The sequence below is a fragment of the Prionailurus bengalensis genome, chromosome B4 (assembly GCF_016509475.1).
Source record: "Prionailurus bengalensis isolate Pbe53 chromosome B4, Fcat_Pben_1.1_paternal_pri, whole genome shotgun sequence".
Taxonomy (NCBI): Eukaryota; Metazoa; Chordata; class Mammalia; order Carnivora; family Felidae; genus Prionailurus; species Prionailurus bengalensis.
Window position 1 is genome coordinate 22,754,335 of NC_057358.1, and position 12,102 is coordinate 22,766,436.

Genomic DNA, 12,102 nt, shown 5'->3' on the forward strand with positions numbered 1-12,102 from the left:
GCCACTGCAATTAAATGACAGGGTCATATTTAATTTCTTTTCTTCCACTGCATTTCTCTTTTTTCCTTTTCACATTAAAACATCCTTCATAACATTTCATCATGGGAGAAGGCTGCATAAGTTTCCAGTTGCTGTAATTTAGTTAAACCATAAAATTGTTTCCAGATTACCAACCATGAAATGGAAAGACAATCTTATTTATGAATTTATAAATCAGATAATCTCCCTCAAATGAATCCTGAAACCAGAAACACTTTGATGATTAAATAGGAGGGAAAAAGTTTTCTCATTACCATGTGTCAAAAGAATTGTATTTTTGTAAAGCGGGTTTGGCCGAGGCAGCGGGACACGCATGTGCAATCAGTCCGTGTGATGCCTCGGTCGTGTACCCTCCCCACTATTTCCTGGACAGTGGGAGAGAATTGCTCCCTCTTGGCCATTAGGCTCAAGTGTTCTGAACTCTCAAGGCTCTGACAGATCATGGCTCCTTCCTGGTGGCCCCACCAGTGACATAGCCTGGAGGAGGCCACTCAGGGAGCATTCACGACCATCCTCACAGATCGAAAGGGGGAACCAAGTGTGTGTGTACCAGGACTGGGTATGAGGCTGGGCTCCACGGTACCCAAACTCTTACCCCAGGCAGTTTTGCGATTTTGACTTAATCGCACCATGTCTCTGTGAGGAAAGAAGAATGGAGCGCTGGTTAGGTATTGTCTTTCTCTGTATCCTAAAACCCTTGTCAGGGGGGAGCCCAGTGAGAAGCCAGGTACCCACTGAGCCAAGGAAAAAGTCAAAGGTGTGTAAGAAGGAAGCCCCATGGACACCCATGTGGAGAGGACCCAACCTGTGCTGTAACATTCTGCACTTCTACCCGTGATGATGACTGAGCAGTGTTCTGAACCTGGAATGATTCAGGTGCTTTGCTTGCTGTTTTGTGCTGCTGCCCTCCTTTGTTAAACTGGGTAATGAAAGTGGTGACTAGAGAGCAATGATCAGAGGGAACACTGATTGGGCCCTAATCAGGTTGGGTGATGTTAGAATCTCTTATGCTATTTCCACCTGTCAGATTCTCCTTTATTCCCTACAGTCATAGACTTAGCCTTTTCTCCTCTTTCTTTTTTTTTTTTTTAATATTTACTTATTTTTGATAGAGAGAGAGACAGAACGTGAGTGGGAGAGGGGCAGAGAGAGAGGGAGGCACAGAATCCAAAGCAGGCTCCAGGCTCTAAACTGTCAGCACAGAGCCCGATGTAGGGCTCGAACTCACAAAGCGTGAGATCACAGCCTGGACACTTCACCAACTGAGCACCACGGGGCGCCTTTTTCTTCTCTTTCTTAACTTTGTTGTCATCGTGTCTGGATAGGTTGTCACTGCGCCTTCCTATCCCACATTCCAGCTTCACGGACTGTTTGAAGCCACTCCCTAACCAAAGCTGCCTAGACTCTAAAAATGTCATCCCACTTAAAAAAGAGAGAGGGAGGAAGGAAGGAAGGGAGGGAGGGAGGAAGGAAGGAAAGAAGGAAGGAAGGAAGGAATCCTTTGCATTTTCCTAGAATTGAATAAGCTAGTACATCTCAAGGTGGTTCTGAATGCACCTGCACCCTTAGGGCCATGAGCTTGACTCCAGCATTACCTTGGGAAGAATGGGGGCACTGGACGACTTCCATCCAGTGCTCAGCAGGGCTGCTGGGAGTCATTCATTTCCCACGAGCCCATTTGACTAAGGCTGTCTCTCCCACATGAAGGCAGCATGATTGACCACCACCCATATTTTCTTTGCGATATGGGTCTGATAAGCTTGGGATTTCCGTTGGATATTTACTAACCTGTTTTCTTGACTGAAATTTCTTACTAACTTGTCTCTTTGGCACATGTTCTGTCTTATGGCAGAGACAAGGCCAAGAGCACAGGTGTAAGACTCAAAATGTTCTGCAGCTTTGATGTTTGGTCTTCACTACTCTGCCTGGAAATACCTGGAAAGCCCTTCCATGGAATTTCGGCTCAGACTATTTGAGATTTCTCCTCTCCATACCATTAGAACTAAGAGATCATATTATTAATACATCAGCTGGTTTTTTTTTTCCTTATCATGTTCAGAACCGGTAACTATTCAGACTGTATGACTCACATCCAAGAAACTCAGTCTTGGGACAGAACGATCCATTTTAAGCTAAAGAAAATGCATGAAATTGTGAAGTCAGAAACTCGTAATTGGGAAATTAACTTCAGTGATTCATATTGCGCTAAAGGTTATACTCCCAAGGCAAAATGCAAGGCCTAAAGGTTGTGTCTAGACAAAATGACCCTTAAAAATCCTCTTGATTGCCATGAACTTTGAGATTCAGATACATCATCTCTCAATTAGTCCAACTTAACCGATTATTTTTTTCTAGAGGAGGAACAGACCACAGTGATTTTTTCCATTGGGTACCAGATAAAGAAGTTGGCTTGTGTTTAAAAGCCACGATGTGCGCATATACCATTTGTAGTACAGGAATCACTGTTGCTAACACTACAGAGGTCTGTGGGGCGGAGACCCACAGTGAAGAGTGGGTTCACTTCTCTGTCTCAAGTTGACATCTGCTGATGGGATATGTTGGCAGGCGAGGTGCCCACACTATTCAAACTGTTCTCAACTCTCTTCCCTGTATTGTTTTAAGCTACCACATAAGGGTCATTGAATTCACATTTGTGCTGCCCATTACTCAGTAGAGGTTACTTTGTTGTGGTGACGTGTGTATAATGTATTGAAAACAATGCTAATCGTTCTGTAAAACTGCCATTGTCCGAGGTACAGAAATGTGAGCCTGTTTCAAAGGCCTGATGAATTGTGATGGAGCATGAAAGGGCCCCGAACACTAACGTGCGGTGTCTGTGTAGGGGACATAACTGTGTAGGGGATTCTTCATTTGTGTCTTAAGATGACCGAAGCTGTTAGGGATATTTGTCTTCCTACTTGATCCTGTAAAAGGCCCCGGGTTAAGGTTCCTATGACATTACATTGAACATCCCCTACCCCCAAGTCAAGAGATTGATCCCAATCATGTTTTTCCTTAAAAGACATTCACGTGTGTTGCTTTTGGGCTATGAAACAAGTATCACTCCACTCTCCACAAACATCTCTGTCATTGACACCAAAATCAGGCAGCAGCCTCCCAGCTGACGAGGACAGCTTGGAAGTCTGTGCCACTAGGCCACAGCTGGCCTGGGACACCGCTGGTGCCAGAGAGAAAATAGCGAAAGCAGGGCAGAAAGCCTCAAAAACACGACGCGCACACAGAATCATTTCCGAAGGAGGCGCTGTTCGATTTTCCAGAAGGCCCGTTTCTCATCTGACCGGTGTTTTCTCAGTGAGATCACTGAGTTAATATTAACCTCTGATCATCGACTCTTGAACTCAGCAGGGCTTTGTCGGCTCTGCAACATTCCCCGAGCCAGGATGGGGTGAACTTTGCCAGCCTCCTAGGTGGTACGTTTTATAACCCTCAGGTGATCATTCACCCAGACAAACCAGTCTGAAAGCCAATGTAGCTTTAACAAACCATTCTCTTGTTTTCCAGAGAGAGGATGCAAGCCATGGAGAAACAGATTGCCAGTTTAACTGGTCTTGTTCAGTCTGCGCTTTTTAAAGGGCCCATTACGAGTAATAGCAAAGATGCGTCTAGGTAAAAAGAAGAAAGCAAACCAATTACAGATAATTCGATCTGTTTCTCTTTAATCATTAAGATCATTCCTTCATTCAAATCCGTTTCCTTGTAATCATCTCAAGGCTGAAAATATGCACATCTCTATGAATCGTGGTTTGTGTGTGTGTTTGTTTGTTTTTTCCTTCCGGTAATTCTTGGTCGAAGGTAACACTTTGGCCCAAGGAGGGTAGGTGGGTTTCCCAGAGTGCATGTGGCTTCATGGACCACTGTGCAGTGCCTGCCAGCGCCATCCACACGTCTCCACATCCACCTCATCCGACAGTCGTGAGCGTGCCTCAGCCGCATTCCACCGGCAGTGTCAGACGCATACCTGGGAAGCCTCTTCCATCCCGGCCGATAGTGACGCTGATGCTAAAACACATTGCTTAATACCATCACTAGCTGCTGCTGATTGCTTAGAATAGTCAATGGAAGGGGGGGAGAAAAAGGGCATTTGGGAAACTGTATAGCTGACTCTCTTTTTCTTTTATCCAGCGAGAAAATGATGAAATCCACAGCCAATAAGAGCCACACAGATGGTGCAGGTAAGTGTCCCTCAGAGCCTCTGCAGGCTGCCTTTGATGAGCTCTGGCTTGTTTCGGAGCATTTAACCTGTCCCTAAGTCGCCTAATTGGTGTGATTTCAGAGGCTTTCTGGATGACGCCTGACCCACCACACCTTCCCTGCATAACGCTGAAATTCCAGATGAGTCATTCATTCAGGGGAGGGGAGATGGCCTAAGCCCTTCAGTCCTCTCCCTTCTGTCTTCATTCATTCATTCATTCATTCTTCTTTCATTTACATGCGTATATGGCCATACATCCCACAAATATATATGTGCCTGGCACTGGGCAAAGACAGTGGGCATAATTCAGACAGGGCTGCCTGCCTGAATTCCTAAGCCGGTGGGAGAAACAGATACAGGACGAGTAGTTCTGAGTGGTAAGAAGAAGCGCAGGGTGAGGATTTCATCCACAGAGTTAGCCTAGACTAAGACATTTCCCTGAGGAAGTGACATAAGCTGAGGCCCAAAGGATGAATGGGACTGAGGTGAGTGAGTGGGGAGAGGAAGAGCCATTGAGGGGAGGGGAGGCATGGGCAAATGCCGTGGTAAGGAATTTAGACATTACTCTTAGTGCAAAAAGTGAAGCCACTGGAAGGTTCTGCGATGAGTAAGGACCTCAGCCCAGCTGCAGAATGGGAACGGACAAGAAGGGAGCCAGTGATAGAGGTGGGAAGAGAAGGTGTGCTTGGACCAAGGCCAGCTTTTTAAATGCCAGCATCCCCCCAAAAGCAGCTCCAATTATATGCCCAGTGGAGTCCCCTACTATCCAGGTATATTTAATGTACGTCTTCTGCCGCAGGCTCAAAGCGGGCCTCCTCTCAAGAGTAAGAGATCTTCCCTTGTGTTGGATTAGAAATAGAAATCATGACCAGGGACATGTTTGGCTACTGAGTTATACAGGAAGCATGTGGCAAGTTGGGTGAAACCCCTAATTTGGGGAAGCCACAGAGTGTCATGCTGATGGTAGAATGGACAGGCCTTGGGACTTCAGCTGAGTCCACTGTTAGACCTGGTTCTGCCCTAGCTGACTACAGGCAGTTGAGCTGTAAAGCCAGGAGGGTTGGGAGTCCAGCATTTCCAATCCTCATGGGATTTGCTGGTTTACTCAGAAATCAATCAGCGGCCTTGGCTTCAGCCAGAGAATTATTTAGCGGAAATTGCTAAACCTGTCTTCAGAACGATTGCCAGTTTGTTGGAGAGATATTCATTCCTTCTTTTATTTTCTCACCAATTATGAATGTAAAGGGGGGAAAAAGGAATCTAGTGAACTCATAGAAACAGACAGCGGAATGGTGGTCACCAGGGGCTGAAGGTTGGGGGAAGTGGGGAGGTGTTGGTCAAGAGTACAGACTTCATTTAGAAGATGAACACGTTCTGGGGATCTGATGCCCAGCATTGTGATTACAGATCACAGTACTCAACTGTACCCTTGAAAGTTGCCAAGAGAATAGATGTTAAATGTTCTTGCCGCAAAAAAGAAATGGTAATCATGTGACATGATGGGCGTGTTAGCTAACACTGTGGTAGTAATCCTATTGTAATATATAAGTATATCAAATCAACACATCCTAAAGGTACACAATGTTGTGTGTCGATCAAGTCTCAGTGAAGCTGGGGAGAACAAAGTTTGCCTACCGAACACTGCAACCTTCCGTTCCTCTGGATTCGATTCTAGAAATGATGAGTACCCGACACCATTGTTCTAATCAATGTGTACGTACTCTTTTACATTGTCCCTTTACCCCTTTTCACTTTTGGTGATATCATCATGCTCATCATGGGAAACAGTGAGTGTTTCTTCTATGCCCCACACCGTTCTGAGTGCTTTTCATGCGTGAACTCATTAGCTCCTGACACATCTACGCAGGATAGGCACAGTTGTCATTCCCATGCTCCAGATGGGAAGACTGAGTGTATGGCCCCACATGTGACCCACAGCCACACGGTCCCACCTGTCGTTTTTACCTCATCCTTTTGTGTGAAGGTGCCCCAATCTCTTTAGAGGTATGTAGGCTGTTTCATTTCTTAGTGTTGAAAATTTTTGTCCCTGTCTCTTTTAGAACCAGGGGAGAGGAACAGGTGTAACTTCCTTGAGATGTGTTTCCCAAAGTGGAATCAATAAGTCCAGAGGGACAAGCTTTAGTAGCACTGGCAACATGCTGCCAGCTTTCTCCTCTGAAAGGCTGAGCCAGCCCATGACGCCATTGGCAACTGCACGCGCGTTGTTCCCCAAGTCTCTGCTGGGTTTGGTCTCTCTTGTTCTAATGTGTCAGGGCTAGATGTGGTCCACGGGGCTCTCGTTGCCATAGCAGCCTTGTACGGGGGTGCAAAGTATATTAATTCTTCCAGAATCCTAGGAAGTAAGCTACGAGACAAAAAAGGATAATCCCTCTTCTGTAGACATGTCCAGGGAATTATAGAGAAGTCAAGGAGCTCATTTGGCCCAGGGTAAATAAAAAACGGAAACCCAGGGGCGCCTGGGTGGCTCAGTCGGTTAAGCGTCTCCGACTTCGGCTCAGGTCATGATCTCACAGTCCGTGAGTTCGAGCCCCGCATGGGGCTCTGTGCTGACAGCTCAGAGCCTGGAGCCCGATTCAGATTCTGTGTCTCCCTTTCTCTCTGCCCCTCCCCTGTTCATGCTCTGTCTCTGTCTCAAAAATAAATAAACATAAAAAAATAAAAAAAAAACCAAAAAACGGAAACCCAGATTTCTCGTTACTTTAGGAATATTTGGTTTACTGTGGACAGAAGAGAACAGAAGGAGCCTCCCATTTCAAGGACATACCAGATGTTTTATATCGTATGTTATATCATTGAACACATCTAATCCTCTAAGGAAGATGTGAGCCACACTGCTCGCTAGTACAAGTCATGGCCGGTCTTGCCAGTTCCCAAACCTGTGTTCTTTCTGTCACAACAGGATACATTAAAATCACATCATATCTGCATTAATAAGGTTCACATTACAAAGTACTTGACTGAAGTGAATGACCTAAGGGCGGGCTGGGTAGGAGAAAGGCGGGGGTGGGCGTTGCCTGGAAAGGGCGAGGTGCACGGAAAGGAGTGAGGTCTGCCGACTGCACCCCGATTCTCCGGACCAGTCCGGGCCTGGTGGGAGCAGAGTACGAGCACCTCCCGTGTGGGCGTGGCGAGCACACACCCTGTGCACGTCTCGTCTGAAAGGGGACTCATTTAACATTCAGGTTCCCACCCACCAATCACAGCTCCATCCGTAGATTTCAGGGCACCTGCTCCCCCAGCCTTTCCACTTGCTGACCCTCCAAGTGAGGAGGGGAGGCTGGCAGAGACTCCTGCGCCCTCTTCTCAGAGAAATAATAATCACAGCTAACTGCAGTGGGGGTTCTGTCTGCGCCAAACACTGGCATAAGCAGTTTACCTGCGTTGGTTCCATTATCCTACACAATTTACCCATTTGTCCATTTTACAGATGAGGAAACTGAGAGAGAAAGAGGTCATGTTCCCTACCTGAGGTCACACACCTAGGAAGTAGATACTGAGAGTGATTTCCAGGGTTGTGGTTTAAATCATTGGGAGGATAATAGTGCCACTGGCTAACATAAGACTTACAGAGACAGAGGTGTAGAGAAGATGAAGAGAAATAGTGAATTTGACCTGCTTGTGGAAAAGTCCGGAAGCGATGGGAAGGTATTGGTACGTGCATCTGAAGATAACTGGATGCTGGAGACAAAGATGTGGGAGACATTTGCAGGTGGAAATATATCCAGGGAGAGGAGAAGCAGTCCCAGGAAAACATACCAGGATTTAAAGGGTTGGCTGAGGAAAAAATCAGAAAAGACAGTGACCAAGATGGAACAGCAGAAAGGTAAGGAGAAAGGGGATAGGAACAGTTAAAACTGACTGAAACAGAAGTAAATGAGTGACAATGCCCAGCATGACGCCAAGGAGATCTCATGTCAGCCCAGCATCTGTTGGGGTGACCCCTGACCGGTGGCCATTTCAGTGAACGATGGAGTTAGAAACCAGATTTAGCGGATTAAGTTAGAGGTGAAGAAATTTTACAAATGAGTGGAGATTCCATAAAGACGTTTGGTGGTGAGAGGTACTTTTTAAAACCAGTGTTCAGCATTCAACTCTCACAGATGGTATGTGGTCTCCGACTTTTCCTCCGTGCAGGAGGTCGTGAGCGCTGCGGTGTCCTCACGGTGTGTCAGGGGAAGGGGGGAGATAGAAAGAAGGGGTGCCTTCCCAGGCTGAAGAATAGCGGAGCAGTTCTGAATGCCGCATGCGAGGTAGCTAGCTGGCACCGTATCGTTTTCGCTGGAGAAATACCTCGACGGTGTGGGCAAGAGTTGGACGCTCAACGGACTGAGCCACCCAGGTGCCCCTGGGAGAATATTCTTTGGAACACTTTGCTCTTCTGGGGGTGATTTTGATTTGAGGGGGAACAGACAAAAGTTGGTCAGAGCCGCGACCGGTGATGATAGGAGTTAGCTCGTACAAAGACCAGCTCTTTGTCTGCTTTGCTGGGGTTCCTTTGGAAATCCCTATGCTGCTTTCTGTTCTGTGATCCTGACTTCCGCAAGGGGGCCACGAGAGGGCTGGGAAAGTGGTCCTCTAGGGGTGAGGAACTTGGTGTGCCGTCAGCTCTCACTGGCATTGCTGAGACCAAGCAAGAGGACAGCTGTGCCCTCCCTCACTCACTGGCACACCATCTAGACCCTGGAGCAGCCCCGCTGAGGCTTTCAGGGCTGTGCGTGCTGGGGAGGGAAGGGATCCCTTGGTTGCTCAGCCCAGATGGAAAGAGAGGCCCCTGTGCTGCGTCCACTTCAGACTGTGCAGAGGCACAACAGGATTCTGTCCTCGAAGGCCTGCCCAGCCTATCGCCAACCTTCCACGTTGTGCTTTGCAGAAAAGAGAGCTAACCAGAAGATGGTGGGCGCGTGCGTGTGTGTATATGTGCGTGTGTAATGTGAATTCAGAGTCTACTCTGGAGGCCCATTCCAGAGAATTGCACTGTCCTATAAATACAACAGCACTTTCTTTTGATTCCCGTACCTTGCTGATCCTGTCAGTGGCACTTGGGATCCTTTTTGAGGCATTTTCTAAAGCACACTTTGTCGAATCAGGCCCTTCCCGGATGGACTTATGAAATCCACAAGGCTTGTTTAAGTTGGACCCACAGAGCACAAGTTTATGGCAGCTAGAAAACTATTTAGGAAGAGTTTCTTTCTGCTGCCTTTTTTTATTCTTCTCCTAGAGAATTTTGTACCATACCTGATTTTCTCACTGAAGGAGATGTGAGCAGGAGTCCTGCTTCTTTTGGTCTGAAAACCTTGAAGAGGTCCATAAGAGTATCCTGTTCCTTTTCCCTTGGTGACTGGCTGAATCTGCCCCGAACTAAGTGCCTGTTCTCAGGATACATCTGCCTGCAGGAAGTAGTCATATAAGCACTGTGTTAGGTCCCAGAATTGAAAAACTTATTTTTCTGGGGGCACCTGGGTGGTTCAGTCGGTTAAGCATCCGACTTTGGCTCAGGTCATGATCTCATGGTTCATGAGTTCAAGCCCCGTGTCGGGCTCTGTGCTGACAGCTCAGAGCCTGGAGCCTGCTTCCGATTCTGTGTCTCCCTCTCTCTCTGCCCCTCCCCCGCTCATGCTCTGTCTCTCTCTGTCTCTCAAAAATGAATAAATGTTTAAAAAAAAGCTTAAAAATTTATATTTTTGTTGTAAAAATCCACACACTCACTATGCAGATTTAAAACTACAAAAAGTAGTAATATAAAAAATATATAACTCATGGAATACTACTAGCCGGAGAGAATGTTAACACTTTGTTATATATACAGCTAATCTTTGCTCTGTGCAAACCTGTGTATTTAAAGAAGATAGATAGACAGACAGACAGACAAAAGATAGACAGCTAGCTAGCTTCCTTAATGTGGCATTATGTTATACCTACTGTCTTATGATCTGCCTTCTAGGATGTGACATTTACAGACCACATACTATAACAATGCATGAATGTTTCATCATTTTAAACCCAATTCCTTTTTTTCCCCTTTTATTTTTTTTTTAATTTTTTTTCAACGTTTTATTTTTTTATTTTTGGGACAGAGAGAGACAGAGCATGAACGGGGGAGGGGCAGAGAGAGAGAGAGACACAGAATCGGAAACAGGCTCCAAGCTCTGAGCCATCAGCCCAGCGCCCGACGCGGGGCTCGAACTCACGGACCGCAAGATCGTGACCTGGCTGAAGTTGGATGCCCAACCGACTGCGCCACCCAGGCGCCCCTTTTTCCCCTTTTAGAGGACCAACCTAACTTAAAAAATTTTTGTTCATAATGAAGGACTTACCAGTAATCTGTATGGGGATGGGATTTAGACTTTCCTTTCTGGGATGCTTAGGTTCTTGGCTACTCTTTTCTCCTAGGAACACTCCATGTTTCTGGGGGAAAGACTGTCAGCGCACTGGAGTCCTCAGGGCCAGCCAGCCAGCCCCTGCCTGCCGGCTCCTCGGCCATGCACATGAGCCTGCTTGACATGAGGCGGAGTGTGGCCGAACTCAAGCTCCAGCTCCAACAGATACGACAGCTTCAGGTACTGAATGAGTTCCTTGTGGACAACGTCTTCTGTCCTAGTTCCCCAGAATCCGCTTTCTCCTCCCTGTTCACCTCCAGCAACCCTAGCCACTCAGCACCTTCCCGGGGCTCTCTCTACCCTTCCCTCCTAAGGGCTAACTGAAAACATAAAGGGTAGCACCCTAAAGGCACGGTTTCCTCTCTTGAACACGTCATCTTGGTCTAGAGCCTTTCATCACAACTCGAGTCAATCTATAACCACTTCTTGAAGCTAAGCATGCTTTTACACATGAAAAAATCATTAAACATCTGTTTTTTGGAGGAGGGCTAGAAAGAGGAGCCTGTGGAGCATTGTAATAGCCAGTTAAGACTTACTGCTTGCAGGGTTTCAGCTCCTGGCTTCTCTTCAACGAGTATGCACAAAGCTAAGCTTTTTTTGCAAGCGACTATGGTGTCTTTAGAAATACGAGTTTAGACTAGAAGATGAATTCGTAAGGAAAAGAAGCCCTCGTGGAAAATTTGTTGAGGAAAACATTTGCATTTTATTTGGATTGTGTGTTCCGTAATATTTTCCTTCCCTTTTTCCATTGTTCGGGAATATGTGAACCGCCTGGGAATCAGCAGAAAGGGAAAACGACCTTTTGTGTCACTAATCTTGGTGAATGGGTCCCATCGATCCATTGAAGCAGAATAGCGTATCTGGTGGTTCCGGGTATCAGGGGCTGGGGCTGTGCATTTCTTTATGAGATCACTTTGTGAGATCTCTGTGAGATGGTTCACGTGTCTGCCTCATGCCCCTACCTTTGTGGTGGGTTAATCATCGCAGGTATAGTGCTGGCTTAGTACCCAGGCATCTTCCCTGACTTCAAGAAGCTCATTTAAACCTTGGTAGAAGTCAACCCACTGGGAAACCTTGAGCAGCCACAGGGAGCATGGCATTGTCAGTAGCCAGGGGGACGGAACTTCCTGGGCTGGTAAGGGAGTTGCAACGTGGAAAGGGCTTCAATGCCCCAGATTGTGTCTCTCTTCAGCTCACTCGTGGCCTGAGCCCTACATTTTTCACCACCTAATTAAAGCTAAGGTGGCGACTTCCTCTCGCCCTCTATCTACGCGGAACAAACAGAAAGGCAGCTGGCTTGAGAGCCCTGCCCGGGGGCCCCACCTTGGACCGTGAGGGCCGTCAGAACAGACCACACTGCTCAGTGCTCGGGTCTCCAGAGGCTACTCTGTCTCCCAGGCAATGTCCCAGATACTTTAGACATCCCAGACGAAGTCATTTCAGTGCTCTTCT

At 46.9% G+C, this 12,102-nt stretch overlaps 1 protein-coding gene across 16 annotated transcripts in view; it reads left to right on the top strand.

Moving 5' to 3' along the window:
- KIAA1217 (KIAA1217 ortholog) overlaps positions 1-12,102 on the top strand; it is a 760,759-nt gene that overhangs the window by 709,537 nt on the left and 39,120 nt on the right. For 12 of the 16 annotated variants that reach the window (XM_043564643.1, XM_043564640.1, XM_043564637.1 and 9 more), the window contains 3 exons: positions 3,562-3,666; positions 4,183-4,233; positions 10,680-10,830. In XM_043564643.1, coding sequence (XP_043420578.1) covers positions 3,562-3,666; positions 4,183-4,233; positions 10,680-10,830 — 307 coding nt within the window. The remainder of the gene's footprint in view (positions 1-3,561; positions 3,667-4,182; positions 4,234-10,679; positions 10,831-12,102) is intronic. The other 4 variants (XM_043564641.1, XM_043564652.1, XM_043564651.1 and 1 more) reach the window with 1 other exon arrangement.